We start from the raw sequence: 16,504 nt of genomic DNA on the forward strand, positions 1-16,504 counted from the left end.
GATTTGCACAAAATAACAGAACTAAATTATCTGCAAAATGTAAAATTGCATAGTAGACAGTTTTCTCAGTAGCCTATTGATAGAACTTTCATATTAGTTTTCAAGTTTAAAGATACATGAAATTCATTTTTTTTTCTTTCATGTATAGATAGAGAATGCTTTTTTTTTTTTTTTTAAAAATCCAATTTACTTCTATTATCAAATTTGCGACATTCATCTGTTATTTTTTGCTGAAGAGATATCTGGATAGGTAACGTGCACATCTCTTGAGCACTATATGACAGGAAATAGTGCTGCCATATAGTGCTCTTGCTAAAGTATAACATTTTTGCAAAACTGCTGCCATATAGTGCACACTCCTGACCTTACCTTCCTGCATTTCAACAAAGGATAACAAGAAAATTAAGAAAATTTGATAATAGAAGTAAAAAGTTGTTTAAAATGGTATGTTCTGTCTGAATCAAGAAAGAAAAAAATATGGGTTATCTGTCCCTTTAAGACAACACAAACAGCTATGATGAGCTATGACACTGAATATTTGAATCATGTATTGTGATGCTTTGTGGTTAGCGTTATCAAAGACAATTTAGTATAACTTCATTATACAGTACATTCAATTAGCAAATAGCGCAAATTAAATTTAACTTTTGAAGATTTTAGAAATTATAGTGATTTAGAATATGTTACAGTGATCTGAAATAGAAAATAGAATTTTATTTTTTTACGCTTTTGTAAGTTATAGGGATCTAAGATAACAAAATACCTTCTGCTTCAATGGTCAGAATATTTATTATAGATATCTGTCTTATTTAGAGTTTCTAGGATCTGGGCTGACACAGACAAAGTAAACTGGCCTTATAATATTAAAAATCATACAAGTCACTGATATGTCCCTCAAAAAAGTTGGTCTAATCACATGAGAGATAGCCTAAGGCAGGGCTTAAAATGTCAAGTCCTAAGCTACTAGCCAGCCCAAAATGTTACTCGCCACTTCTGATCCCACCCACTACCTGCCCACACCACACACACTACTCCTCCCCCTCTTTGCATATGTTCAGCCATTGTGAAACACCTTATTGTGCGGTAATTATTTAATATTGTTTTTATTTTATACCATAAATTAAATAATGCAACATACAGTAATAAATTGTCATAAAAATATTAATATTTCACATTCCAATGTTCTTCACATAGCAGAATATGTTCTATTTATTCAGAAGTACATATTTCTATATATATCGGATGGTATTTTGGTACAATATATATGATATAAATATATAGGAATATATATTTAAAAATAAATAGAACATATTCTGCTATGGAAAGAACATAGGAATGTGAAATATTTACAGTAAATACATAGTTTAACACTTAAATAAATAAATAAATATGTTTTTTTCATATTTTCGTCTTCTTCAGTGCATTTATTTATTTGTCTATATATTATTATTATTAATATTCTTTATTTATAAAGCGCCAACAGATTCTGCAGAACTGTCCATGGGTACAAAGATAAAAGTACAGTACAATATAAGACACCACAAAAAATTTGATAAACAAATACAGGGGTAATTGAAGACCCTGTTCTTGTGGGAACTTACAAACTTAGAATCTATATATGTGTACATACTGTATGTATGTATGTGTTTATTTCTGTATATATGCCGGTTAATACATAAATACACATATAAATACATACAGTATGTACTCTCACACACACACACACATATATACTATATATATATATATATATATATATATATATATATACATACATAGAATTTCCAGGCACTCCATGTGCATAACATATCCAAAATGTATTGAAAATCCACAATAAAATCACAAGTGCATCAGCAGATAAAAACATCACTTCAGACTGACACAGCTGTCTTCACTACTAGTGTCAGTCTGAAGCGGTGTTTTTATCTGCTGATGCACTTGTGATTTTATCGTGGATTTTCAATACATTTTGGATATTTTATGAACATGGAGTGCCTGGACATTCTTTGTTACATTTCTGTACTTTTTAGCATTTTGGATGAATAACGCAGTTTTTCTTGGACGTGTGACGTCACCCCACGCTCCGTTGTGCCGTATGGAGGAAGCAGAAAGAGGGTAAGGCAGAGCGCATTGCTAGAATTTGTTCAGTATATATATATACATACAAACATATACATCTTTAGACATGTATATGTATGTATCTCTATGTTAAAGCCCTTTGACTGCCGTTTTATTCTAACAACTGAGACCTCATATCTTTGAGCCCTTATAACTTTTGTGTGCAATATTTTATTTTAATCATTTTTATTAGTGTTATTATGAGTGTAACTGTACTTTGTAATGTATTTTTGATTTGTTTTGTACAACTTTTTTGTACCAAGAGAATAGAAGTAAATTTATTTTTTTATATATAAATTGCACACTGTATCGCAATTGTTACATTTCAATTCTGACTTTCATATCTTTAAAAAGTTTGGGGTTTCCAATTTTTAGAATAAGAAATGCACACTGAATATTTCACAAGCCTAACACTATTACTTATCTTGCCTTTATAACTCTCTCAGCAGAGGTCATAAGATACAGAGAAACAATGTAAGTTATGCTAACAGAATAGTAGCAAGTCCTCATCCAAATAAGGCAAGTAACTGGGGCAGTTTGGCCACTGAAAAACAATTTTAAATGCAAGGTGTTTATGTATTCACATGGTTTAACATTAGGCTGATATTAACTTATTGCAAGGATACATGAAATTCTTACAAGGTATTTTATGCCTCTCCATACATAGGGCTAGATTAAGAGTGGAGCAAATTTGCCCGTGTACAGGCACACATTAAATAATCAGTGATTACAAGTGGCTGGTTAATGCTCCCACAAGCTTGTGTCTTCACTTAGCACTTAGCGCAATTAGCCAGAGATCAGACCTCTGGTTAATGAAAAACGTGCCCTAATGGCCCCCAAAATAAAGAGGACAGATCTTAATCTAAAATAAAAAGATGAGTATCTATCTATATATTTTTTTTTTTAATCTGCACAGAACAGTTATAAGGGGTTAAAGTGAGGGGATGTGGGGTGTTTGGGAAATAAAATGGCACTGAAAGTACCTTTAACATTAAGGTATTTTTACTGTAAATATATATGCATATGTTTATATACATTTATATATTTATGTGTTAATATGTATCTATACACATACAGTATAAACACATAAATATATATGTATATATTCATATACATATATATTTTTATTTTGCTGCCCAACACTGTGCAAATTGCCCCCTGTGGTGCGCTAGGTGCTTTGTGGAGCATATGGAAGCGTGCACTTGTGAGCGCAAGGCTTCCAGGCAATGCAAATGTGAGGTTGCGTTCACATTGCGCCTAACTTGCATTACCAGTGCACATTTACGTGTGCTTGTATTACTGAGTGGAGTGAAAATATTGTGCTTGTGAAAGCACAATATTTTGCTACACTCTTAATCTAGGCCATCATCAGGTATAATCAGCTTTTTAAGGGGAAAAGTGTGCACCTCTTCTGCTCTCCATCCCTTTGTGTCAGGGTCTTTATGTATCTATTTAATTCTTGATGTGTCTCCATCATTCTGATGTACTAAAGACAGTCACTGAATATTTACTCTGCTCTTGGTTCAGGAATAAAACAAACAGTTTAGAGTTATAATATTTTCTGCAACTCTTCTGCCAGAAACAGTTCTTATGACGGTATTTGAATTAATATATATATATAGAGAGAGTGAGAGAGAGAGAGAAATAAAGAGAGAGAGAGAGAGAGAGAGAGAGAGGGAAAGAGAGAGAGAGAGAGAGAGAGAGAGAGAGAGAGTGTGTGAGAGAGAGAGAGAGAGAGAGAGAGAGAGAGAGAGAGAGAGAGAGAGAGAGAGAGAGATGGAGAGGGAGTAAATTAAGCCATGTGAAAATATCTAATTTAGTTGCTCCATTGTTTTGTGCCTACCACATAAAATCATTAAAAACTTCTTATGAGAGATGTAAAGTGAATGATTTCTTTAATACAAAATCTATTATGTTAGCAGTTTGTATCCAGGACACATTTTACATTTTGCAAACTTACAATGTGGCTGGGTATTGTTATGGAAACATTATAAAAGAAGACACATTTATGTTAATCAGATTGTATTTATTTTTTGTGCATTCATGCAGGAAGGAAACATGTGGGCTGGATTCTCACTATTGGTGTCCCTAGGGAAATATTAATCAGTTGTTCCCTGCTTTTGTGGCTGATTATATCACAGCTTGCAAGCACATTCACAATTGACAGCCTATGAATATATCACCTTGAACTTACTTAATCTTCAGTAGACAATATTATTTTTACTGCATGCCCAAATGTACAGAACATAACAAGGGGTTAATAGCATTTTTTATTACTTGACTTGTGATAAAACTATCCTTCAATTTCTACCTACAGGGCCTAAAGAGAACTATTACTAGAGGGCATATGGCGACTAATGAAGCAATAATGAGGGGGAAAGGAATCACAATTTGTACCCTATTATACTCTCTTTGATAAAGTGCAAAGTGCAATATATAATAATGTTCCTCAGGTTTTTCAGTTTCTTGTTTTTGGTACTTTCCAATGCCTTTGCTAATATCCTAATGTCTGCTCATGCAAATACATGTATATTACCAACCCCAAAATTAGAGGTAAATATTTTTGCTTTTTATATAAACTGGTATAAAATAATGAGCAATGAGATTTCAGTAATAAATTAGCTTTAGAATATAAACTGTATTTTCAAGTTTAGCCACCTAAATTGTTTTCTCTGCCATACAGCATTATTTGACTTCAAAAATAGTAATGGGGGTTTAAATGAGGGCCAACAATACTGCAGTGCTTATATCACCAGCAATAAAAAGGGGAGCCATATTTTGGGGTGTAAAATTCCTGTTGTCCCCTTAGACTTTCCCCAATCAGCACTAATACACCAACTCTGCTAACCTAGGGGCCGATTTAACAAATCCCGGATGGACAAGGTTCGCTTTTGCGAACTTGTCTGCCCGGGATCACAGAAAGCAGGCAGTAATATGCTGCCACATTTAACACTGCTCAAGTGTCTGCTTATGCAGTGCTGCCTCCTGCTCAGTAGGGGCTGTCAATCACCCTGGGCGAACGTGTCCAGGGGGATTTTAATCTGCCAGCTAAGAGCTGCAATAAAGGTTCGGAAGCAACGGTCTAATGACTGCAGCTTCTTAAAGGGACATTACACACTAGATTTTTCTTTGCATAAATGTTTTGTAGATGATCCATTTATATAGCCCATACAACTTTTTTGTATTTTTTTTAAATGTATAGTTTTGCTTATTTTTAAATAACATTGCACTAATTTTCAGACTCCTATCCAAGCCCCAAAAGTTTTAAAAATAGACTGATGTATACCTACTCCAGCTTGCTCCTGATTGTGTAAAGGGCCTTGTCATATACAGAGGAAGGGGGGGGGGGTCCTGCTATTTTGCTATAGAACCACTTTCAGTGGGTGTTCCAGCTAACCATTTCAACAGAACTAAACTGGGAGCTTTTTAAATGGTTTTATACTGGATTTTAAGATCAGCATTTGTGCATATTATTCTTTATAGTAGTGTCTATTACATGCAGTTATATGAAAATTGGTGTATACTGTCCCTTTAACTGTTGGCTGCAGGCTTGCTCATGTGAGGGGCTGTATATGCAGCTTTATAAATGGTGCCCTTTGTATGAAACTCTCAGCCGTCATATTTGTTTACATTTCTTTATCCTTTACAGACACTTAAAGTGAACCTGCCAGTACCAACTGTATACAGGCACATACAGCTGAGAAAATAATGTTCATACATTACAGCCTCACAGGTACAACTCACCACACTCTCTCAGTCTTAAAGGGACATGCTCACACAACCCACACAGCCTTCGAAGAGACAAATCTCTCCACATGCACAGTTCTAAAGGGACACATCACAGTATGCGGACATTATCTCAAATGCTCTCAGAGACAGGGACATAAAATACACTGCGCCATAAAGACTTATGCTTACTTTAAAGGGGCAGTTGCAAACACAAAATGCATTTACAGCTTACCACATGCTCACACAGTCTTAAAAGGGAGAGGCACACACACCCCACAAAGTCTTTAAAGGGACAACTCACACCACACATACAGTCTGAATTAGTGCAACCACATCACACAATACACACTGTCTAAAAGGCACAAAATGGGGCCCATTTATCAAGCTCCGTAAGGAGCTTGAGGGCCCATGTTTCTGGCGAGTCTTCAGACTCGCAAGAAACACAAGTTATTGAGCAGCAGTCTAAAGACCGCTGCTCCATAACCCTGTCTGTCTGCTCTGATGAGGCGGACAGGAATCACCGGAAATCAACCCGATCGAGTACGATCGGGTTGATTGACACCCCCCTGCTGGAGGCCGATTGGCCGCAAGTCTGCAGGGGGCGGCGTTGCACCAGCAGCTCACAAGAGCTGCTGGTGCAATGCTGAATATGGAGAGCGTATTGCTCTCCGCATTCAGCGATGTCTGTCGGACCTGATTCGCACTGTCAGATCAGGTCTGACAGACATATGATAAATAGGCCCCATTATGTACACACACGCACACACCCTTTAAAGCAATGTTTCTCAACTCCAGTCCTCAGGACCCTTAACAGGCTGGATATTCATTATATCTTAAACTAGAGCACAGGTAAAATAATTAGCTTCTAAGGTTTCTGAGGACTGGGTTTGGGAAACATTGCTGTAAATGGACAACTTACAACACACACACACCCTTTAAAGGGGCAACTTACACCACCTGCACACAGTCTAGATTGTACAAGCACACAAAAAGTAAAGGCTCACAGCCTTAATAATACAGCTGACAATATGCACAGTCTTTAATGGACAGGCACCCAGTCTTATAAGTACACCCAAAAGCCCTTAAAGGGATGCTTATTGTTAAAGAAACAGGTGTGCACACACACAACAAACACACTCTTTAAAGGAACAATTCCCACCACACAAGCACAGCCCACATATCTTTAAAGGAACAGATCACAACATGCACAAACACAGACAACACACACAGCCTTAAAGGGACAGCTCACAGCCTTAAAGAGATGGCACATATTATTCACCCATAGCTATAAGCTGTCCTGTTTAGTCTTTGTGTGTTTATGCCATGAGTCAGCCTTTTAAGGCTGTGTTTGTCCAATGAGCTGTTCCTTTAAAACTGTGTGCCCAATAATTAAAAGCTTGCTGGCATTGAATTTTTTTTCCCATTTTACCTGCTGTATTTCTGTTTACTTTATTTTGATTTTTTTAAATAGATGCTTTTTGCCTGTGGTATCCTAACCTATACTGAAAGTTTATATATGTAAGTCTAAAAATAATCATTATCAAAACCATAAGAAGAAACATTCCCATTAGGAGGTAGAAGAGATAAGCAATAAAATGACAGTTTTATGACTTTGAGAGTGTTCAAGGTTGTGTGTCTGCACTTATGTGATCTGTCCTATTAAGACTGTGCGTATGGTGAAAGTTGCCCTTTGAATGATGTGCACATTGTGTGTGTGTGCACCTGTCTTTTTTGTGTGTACTTGTCCCTTAAAGGGACAGTCTACTCCAGAATTTGAATAGTTTAAAAAGATAGATAATCCCTTTGTTACCCATTCCCCTGTTTTGCATAACCAACACTGTTATATTGAGATTTTTACCTCTGTGATAACCTTGTATCTAAGCCTCTGCAGACTGCCCCTTATATCAGTTCTTTTGACAGACTTGCATTTTAGTCAATCAGTGTTGACTCCTAGGTAACTCCATGGGCATGAGTAGAATGTTATCTATATGGCACACTTGAACTAATGCCCACTAGATGTGAAGAACTGTCAAAATGCATTTAGAGAGAGGAGGCCTTCAAGGGCTTAGAATTTAGCATATAAGCCTATCTAGGTTTAGTTTTTAACTGAGAATACCAAGAGAACAAAGAAAATTTGATGATAAATGTAAAATGGAAAGTTGTTTAAAATGATATGCCCTATCTGAATCATGAAAGTTTAATTCTGACTAGACTGTCCCTTTAAGACTTTGCTAGTGTTCAAGCTTATTTGCGCGTGCATACTCTGATCTATCCCTTTAAGACTGTATGCATAGTGTTAATTGACCCTTTAAAGGTGGTGGGGGGTTATGTGCCTCTCCCTTTAAGACCGTGTGAGCGTGTGGTGAATTGTATGTACAGGGTATGCCTGTCCGTTTATGACTTTGAGTGTGTGTACAAACATACTGTGATTTGTCCATTGTGGGTGTGGTGTAAGTTGTCCCTTTAAAGGCTGTGTCCCTTTAAGACAGAGTCTCTTTTTAAGGCTTATGCATTGTATGTGCCTGTCCCTTTAGGGTGTGAGGTTGTGTGTGTTCCCATACTATGATCTGTTTGTGGTGTCAGTTGATCCTTTATAGCGACATTCCGGGACGAATTTGAAATGCACATAGATGAATTACATCTTTGAATAGAAAAAAATATTTGAAGTATACATGCATTGGCAAAAATGCTTCTAGTAAAAGTTATCACTGTTTAAACATTAACATTTTTCTCATGCATGTGAAGCATAACTAGATTTTCTCAGTGCACCAGCATTTTAAATACTGCAGCTTCTCAAAGCACCAGTGGGGATTGTATCATGTCAGCAATTAACAAAATGAGTCATGACCAGATGGTGCAAGCACCTTAGGCTCTCTAAGCAAATGCTATGTTTAAAATGCTGGTCCACGATGCATACATAAATACACTTTTGAAACAGCTAGAGCTTTTAAAAGAAGCATTTTTGCTATAACATGTATATTATAAAATGCATCCTTGTGGATTTCAATTTTGATTGGGATATACCTTTAAGAAAGTGCTGTTTGAACATTATTTTCCCAGCATTGTCTGCCTATACAGTTAGTACTAGCAGGGTCACTTTAAAAAGATACTGAACCCCATTTTTTTCTTTCATGATTCAGATAGAGCATGCAATTTTAAGCAAATTTCTAATTAACTGCTATTATCAAATTTTCTTTGTTCTCTTGGTATGTTTATTTAAAAAAAAGCTGGAATGTAAAACTTTCAAGCTGACCCGTTTTTGGTTCAGCACCTGGATAGCGCTTGCTGATTGCTGGCTAAATTTAATCACCAATCAGCATGAGCTATCCAGTGTACTGAACCAAAAATGGGCAGGCTTGTAAGATTACATTCTGGCTTTTTCAAATAAAGATACCAGGAGAACAAATAAAAAATGATAATAGGAGTAAATCAGTAAGTTGCTTAAAATTGCATGCTCTATCTGAATCATGAAAACATAATTTGGGTTCAGTATCCCTTTAAGTCTCTTTGTAAAGGTGTCACTTACACAAGTATAAAAACATGAAATAAAAGATATGTAGGCTGAGCATTTTATACAATGTATCATGTAGGTTAGCAGAGTTAATGTTTAAGTGTTAACTGGGGACATTTTTGGGGGAAAACAGAGATTTTCACCCTAAAATATGTCTCCCTTATTTGTTCCTAGAGACACAAGCACAGCACTGCAGTATAGTTCGTAGCCCTCCTTTGAAACCCGTAACAATTTGTGAAGTAGAATAATGCTGTATGTCAGAGAAAATAATTTAGAACACCAAACTCAGATTTTACTAACATTTATATTAACATTCTATTGTCTTTCATCTGTGTAAACTCTGTCTCATCTAGCTAACATCTATTTCATTAACATAATAAAACGTATTCACTTTTTGTTCAGGCAAATAAATATGTGGTCAAGAACTGTATCTTATATCAGCCATACAGTTTGTTAGTTATACTAATGTTGAGAGCTCCTGTAGTAGGCTGATTTACCAAATAGTGTACTGTTAATATTCTTTAGTTTGTGCTTGAACTGATTGCCAAGTCTGTACTATTCCACCTTAAGTGATGAAGGGGAGACAGCCTGTGAGATGTAGGGGAGGAGTTTGGAGCAGAATGTCAATGCACCTTCTTCAGCAAGTGATGAGGATCTGATGGGGATACGGCATCTGATACAACTACACCGGAGCACCTGTCAAATTATAAAAAAAAAAAGGTCTGATTAAAATTAAAGGCGGAAAATGTTGCCTTTGTAATACATTTTCTAGTATGCAGAGTTCTTTTGGATCTGGGTAGGAGGAATATATCTATGCCTATAATGTTCTCATATATTTCCTGATACTATGCAACATCCAGAGTGTTTGTAACATGGATTTGCTCCATTGTAAGGGATTTTGGTCTTTTAATGCGGATTTCATCGTAGAAATATTAGTAAATCCCTATTTTTGTAAATCTTTCCTTAAGAAGATTGCAAAGGTGGAGCGACCAGAGGGAGCAGATGATGGACCCATTAATCCTTTCAGTGCACGGAAAGAACCAAAAGACCCAGGGACCCTTGACATGTAAATGATGTGAATGCTTCTACCTACTTTGGAGCTTGTAGCAAACTACTACAGAGGTTTTCTGCAAAGCTTACTCTTAATTGTGAATTATCTTTATAACGAACTCTGGTTATTGTGAAGTGATCTACAGTTTCTTCAGTGTCTGTGTGATCTGTTGCTGACCAGACCCCCAAGCACCTGGATTTCTTATGTGATTTAATTTTTTTTTTAAATGCAGCAAATTTATTCATTTTTTTGCATTAGCGATCATGTTGATTACTTGAGTCCTTTAAAGAGGAAGTGGCAGTTCCTGCTGTGTTGGCTTGTATTTTTCTAATCCATCCTATTCCCCCGCACTGGAAGTCCTCCTGTATCTAAATGGAATTAGTGGAGATCGAAGCCCCTTGTGTAAGGAACAGACATGATCTATGGGCGCAGTTTGTTTCACAGTGAGTATCCCTTCAGCTGCAGATATGAGAATATTCTGCACATTACTTATTATCTGTCTGTCTGCTTCCCTCAAATGCTTCTAGTTGATGCAGCTGCAGTAGGTTTCAGATACACATATGCATGGACCAGCTTTTAACCCCTTGGGTACTAGTAAGAGCTTCATGTGAAAAAGGGGTTAGGCTTCTTTGACATATACATACATACACACATATAAATAAAAGACACTGGTTAGCAAAAGACCCAATGCTGTTTTTTTACACCAGCTACATTGAAATTCTGGAGCTGTAGCATAACTACTTCCATATGCTTGCTGTGTGAAATGTGGTGAATGTGATGGTGCTGTGGTGATGCAAGGAATAACAGTGCCCTTTTCTGCAGTGATTAGTAAATGCTGTACGGACAGAAAAGTGACTTGATATATGAAAAACCTTTTGTCATTGGTAAAAATGTGCCATTTCAGGTGCCCCTATAAACCATTAGGTGATGCTTCATATTTGCAGTGCCTGATATTGATGACAATAGCTGTGGGTAGTCAATTTTTCAAGCTGTTCAATTGTAAACCGTTTTGATTTTGTAGAAAACTGTATACAAAATCACTAGAGCAGTCAGTTTCACTACATTAAAAATTCAAAGGCCATTTAACATGTGTATATTAAAGAGGTTCATTTCCATAACTCATTAAGAACCAAGGACAGCCACATCTCTCTGTCAATATATTGGTCTTTTGATGCTGCTGTTTGTGAGTCTTCTTGGTAATCATTGTATTTTCAGAGCGCTTTCATATTTCTCCTTAACTGAAACAGCATAGGATGAAGCAAAATAAATTTGAATGAAACTAATTGTGCTTGGGACATGTACAGCCAAAATTTGTTTTAGGCTTCTTTTTTGCTTAGATTTTTTATATGCTCCATGTTTTTTTAATACTTTTTAATTTGATAGGTTTGTAAAAACTGAATATGGGTATGGGTTTGATAGGTTTTTCAAGGTACATTATTGAAGAGTATTAAATGAAATACTCATGATTACTTTTGTCACTGTTTTAAAGCCGGCATTCCAATCAAATTTGCAAATGATAATAATTTATTTAATGCTTTAGTCATTCTAATGTGATAGGAGTTAACCAGACCATATCTTCTGACTGAGTCACAAAGACATATTGCATTGTCTGACATTATGAGACATATTTTATATTCTACACAAGATGTATCTTAAAGTGCAATACATGAAGATATCTTCTTAGCAAATGAACGCATGCATTTTGATTTTTTGATTCTCCTAATGTAATTTCAATGTCAAGTACCTTAGTACAAATTTGATATTTGATAGCCATGGCATATTCTGCAGTACTGTGCCTAGTGATTTAAAAAAATATGATCAAAGTATGATATGCATCTAAAAACCAAAGTGTCTTCTTTTGTTTCAGTTGTAACAAGTCTAATTATTCTACATGTATCTTGGGCAACAAAAAAAGGAGTAGGTAAGTACTTCATATTAAGGTCTTTTTGCTGTTTTTAGTAGATTAAAAAAGATGTTCCCTACAGTAGACTAAACACCCTACAACATGAGATTTTGGAGTATTTGCTTATGCGTATCTATTTTTAACTGTCTAGTGATTAAAACTGTCTAATCCCTGATTTTAGTTAAAATGTAGAAAAAAAAAACTACATAACACATTCTAGTCTTAATGTGTTTGATATGATTTTTTCAGACAAACAAACCACTTCAGAAGGACAGAAATCATTGCAGTGTGGCACCTGGACAAAACATGCAGATGGAGGAATTTTTACCTCTCCCAACTACCCAAACAAGTACCCTCCTGACAGGGAGTGTGTTTACATTATAGAAGGTAAAGACTATAAAAAGTTCATTTAAATGAATTCCTTGTTTTTCTATTATACTGTATAGCAGTGTAATTATAACAAAAAGTCAAATACCGTTTACATAAATAATCATGCTGTTTTCAAAGAAGTTTAACCCCTTGATTAACAGAGAGAGCTGGAGTGCATTGAATAGCAAGGGTTAACATCCTTTTTTGATTACTAATTACATTTACATCAATTTTCGGGGTTGTTTTTAGGCTCAGTTTTATACTGCAGCAAAGCTAATAAATGATTCTTCTATTTTGACTATGAAATAATTAAGTATGCCTTAGTCTAAAGCAGGTATTGCTATGATTGTCCATTCCGGAAATGGAAATATAAGGTAATTATTAGGCTGTTTGTAAGCATTTAAAGTGAAAAAAAAATTGTGTATTTTTATGTTTGATCATCAACCATGTGTTTTATGGTGTTGTCCATTGATTTCACTGCACCAATGTAATACTGATGTAAGGTTAATATATATTCATCTGTCAACTGCTTTTAGCCTATGACATTAACGTACCATAAGTCACTGAGGTAAAAGGTTGCCAAGAGCATACTTATCAATATCTGTGCTTTCTATGGATCCTGTTTATTAATTTCAATGAAATCACCCCACACTTTGGTTAATGAGGCTATCATAAAAATGGAATAGGTCATATAAAACAAATGTGTCTGAATTCTGACCTCAAAGGGCCTAAGAGATTCTAGGTTAAATTATTTCCCTGCTACAGGAATAACCAAAGAAAATGAACCTGATGTTTTAAAAGTATCTTTATTAAAGCAAAAGATCCTAAAATTAGGGCCTCATCGAGACTCTCAATTTCTAGATAAAGTCAACTCTTGAATAGTTATTCTCATTTTAGTAAGTTACCACTATAGATAATATAGCACAGTTTACACAGAATAATTGCCCATAATTTCTAGTTAGAAATTATTGTTATTGTTGGTTTATATGGATTCTGTGAACTAAAACCTGCAGCTATTTCCACACACAATCCCCTTTACAAATTTATATTACAAATGCATTTATTTCTTTATTAAGCACTATTAATATTATATAGTCTATTAGTTTTTATTAACTTCTTCTGAAGTAAATTAACCAGCAATCAATTATTGATTAACTTTAAATACGGTGTCCTAATTCACTAGAGCAAGACTGGCAGGTTATGATAATATTAGTCTAGGGATTAATAAGTGAAAAGGTGTTTAAAATGTTGCTTAAATTAGTAAAATTACCAAAAATATGATGTGCAGTTTTTTTTATTTAAACTATATTTATACAAAAATGGTGATATTAGTTTTATATGTAATACAATAAAGGCCTCTATATAGTCATTGTGAGTGGGTACCAGTAATATGTTGTTGTTATTTATTTGCAATATTTATATTACAGATAGTTAAAAAGAAATTGAAAGGAAAATAAGTACCCCCTAATATGATAGAGAACTCTGACTATTGGTAAACATTTTGTATCACTTTTGTTTATTAATTATTCTTTAATATTTAACTTTTTTCTACAGTGTTATGTCCGAATTTTGTAATTGGTCTTATGCATTATTTATATTGTATACTGATATACGTATGTCCTTTATGGGTTGCTGACTTTTTTTTATTTAATCTGTAATAACTCAAATTATCATTGGCTTTAGTATGGTCTTTTGCTTCCTGAGAATGTTGTGTGCAAACCATATAAATATCTTTTAGCAGTTAGGGATATGTTACAACCCCAAGGTGAAACATATAACTATAATTCTGCACAAATAATGATGTGTATCTCTCCATTTGCACTACACACCCATATGACTCATCAAAGCAATGTACAGAATTAAAGGCAGAGGTGGCTCTAGACCATAAAATTTGTGGGTGGAAGAGGTTGCCCAAACATTTAAATGGCTACCTCATTTTCTGCTACATATTCTCATATTCATTTTGTCTTTTATAGGGTCAAAATAATAATTTCATGATTCCAATAAAGCATACAATTTAAAAAAAAAACAAATTTCCAATGTGCTTTCATTATTAAAATGTGCACATTATTTTGATATGCACAATTTCTGAGACTCCAGCGCCTACTTAGCATGTGCAAAAGTGCACAGTATGTACATTTATGCATTTTGTGATTGGTTGATGGTTATCACATGATACAGGGGCAGACAACATTTGATTAACTTTAAAAGATGCCAGAAATTATTCTACTGTCCATTTCAAATTCAAAGTAAGTGCTATTGCATTCTCTTTTAACTGTGTATTTGCCAGTTATTCAATTCTACTGTATTTGGCCCTTCATAACACTTATTCCCCTTTACCTCTAACATTTCATTGGGTATAACACTGCGCATGTAAAAAAGCCACTACTTTGCCTATGTATGGCAACTTGCACCTATGAAATTTGGTCATGCAGCAGCAATTTATGAGGGTATATAGCCCCCAGCACTCCCCTAAAATAACATTCTACTCCTTTCTGGAAGGACCTGATGTATATATTTGTGGGCCTGTTTGCAACCTTTTGTGCAAGCATAAGGTATATCATATACTCATAAAACATTACTTGTTTAAAATGTATAAAGAATATATATATATATATATATAATTTTGTTTGATTAATAACAATTCAAAAATATATTTACAATGGTGAAAATATGTAATGCAGCCCATCGATTGAAAGGGCTAGAAACTTCTGTTGTAGAGAACTTTTTATTTTGAATGTTTTTTGCAGAAATTTGAGTGTGTTATCTGTGTCTGTAAACTTGTTTGGTGCAAGATTTTTGTAATGGCAGTGCTTCTGTGTATCTTCAATGGAAAGTCCTCTTTGCAACATGCAAATTTACAGACTTGTATTAGTGATTCTATTGAATCTGGCTGTTCCAGGCTAGATTGCAAGTGGAGCGCTAATTTATCACGTGCCCGCAAAATTTACAAGTGGTTGGTTATTGTTACTGCATGCTTGTGGTAGCAATTAGCGTTTATAAAATTAACTATGGATCAGATTTCTGGTTAAAGGACCAGTCAACACAGTAGATTTGCATAATCAACAAATGCAAGATAACAAAGCAATGCAATAGCACTTAGTCTGAACATCAAATGAGTAGTAGATTTTTTTCTGACAATTTTAAAAGTTATGTCTTTTTCCACTCCCCCTGTACCATGTGACAGCCATCAGCCATTCACAAATGCATACACGTACCATGTGACAGCCATCAGCCATTCACAAATGCATACACACTTATGCTTGCACATGCTCAGTAGGAGCGTGACTCAAAAAGTTTAAATATATAAAGACTGTGCACATTAAGATAATGGAAGTAAATTGGAACGTTGTTTAAAATTGCATGCTCTATCTGAATCATGAAAGTTTAATTTTGATTGAGTGTCCCTTTAATTTTATAAATATCCACAAAATGCCCCCAAAATCAAGTGTGATATATTTTATTAAAAAATAAAGATAATTATTTTTTAATAAAATAACTGCAAAAAGCAGTTTTTTGGGGTCTAAAGGGAGCTGGTGTGGGGTGTAAAGTGCCTTTACATAGCGGTCTATGGGAACTTTGTGTTCCCAGTAAATATACATGTATATGCTTATAAACATATATATTTATGTGTTAATATGTGTAAACACACATATTACCACATAAATATATATGTATATAATCATACACATATATATATTTACACTTTGCTGCCATTGCTGTGCTACTTACCCCCTTCGCTGCACAAGTTGTCATGCCGTGTCTAACGGCATGAGAACGAGGCTCCAATTGGAGACTATGGAAGTGCACTCCATGAGCTCAA

At 35.0% G+C, this 16,504-nt stretch overlaps 1 protein-coding gene across 1 annotated transcript in view; it reads left to right on the plus strand.

Moving 5' to 3' along the window:
• Positions 1 to 10,824: 10,824 nt before the first annotated feature.
• NETO1 (neuropilin and tolloid like 1) overlaps positions 10,825 to 16,504 on the plus strand; it is a 401,675-nt gene continuing 395,995 nt past the window's right edge. The window contains exons 1-3 of the mRNA XM_053713116.1: positions 10,825 to 10,852; positions 12,277 to 12,330; positions 12,562 to 12,699. Coding sequence (XP_053569091.1) covers positions 10,825 to 10,852; positions 12,277 to 12,330; positions 12,562 to 12,699 — 220 coding nt within the window. The remainder of the gene's footprint in view (positions 10,853 to 12,276; positions 12,331 to 12,561; positions 12,700 to 16,504) is intronic.

Source organism: Bombina bombina, chromosome 5, assembly GCF_027579735.1.
Source record: "Bombina bombina isolate aBomBom1 chromosome 5, aBomBom1.pri, whole genome shotgun sequence".
NCBI classification, from domain to species: Eukaryota; Metazoa; Chordata; class Amphibia; order Anura; family Bombinatoridae; genus Bombina; species Bombina bombina.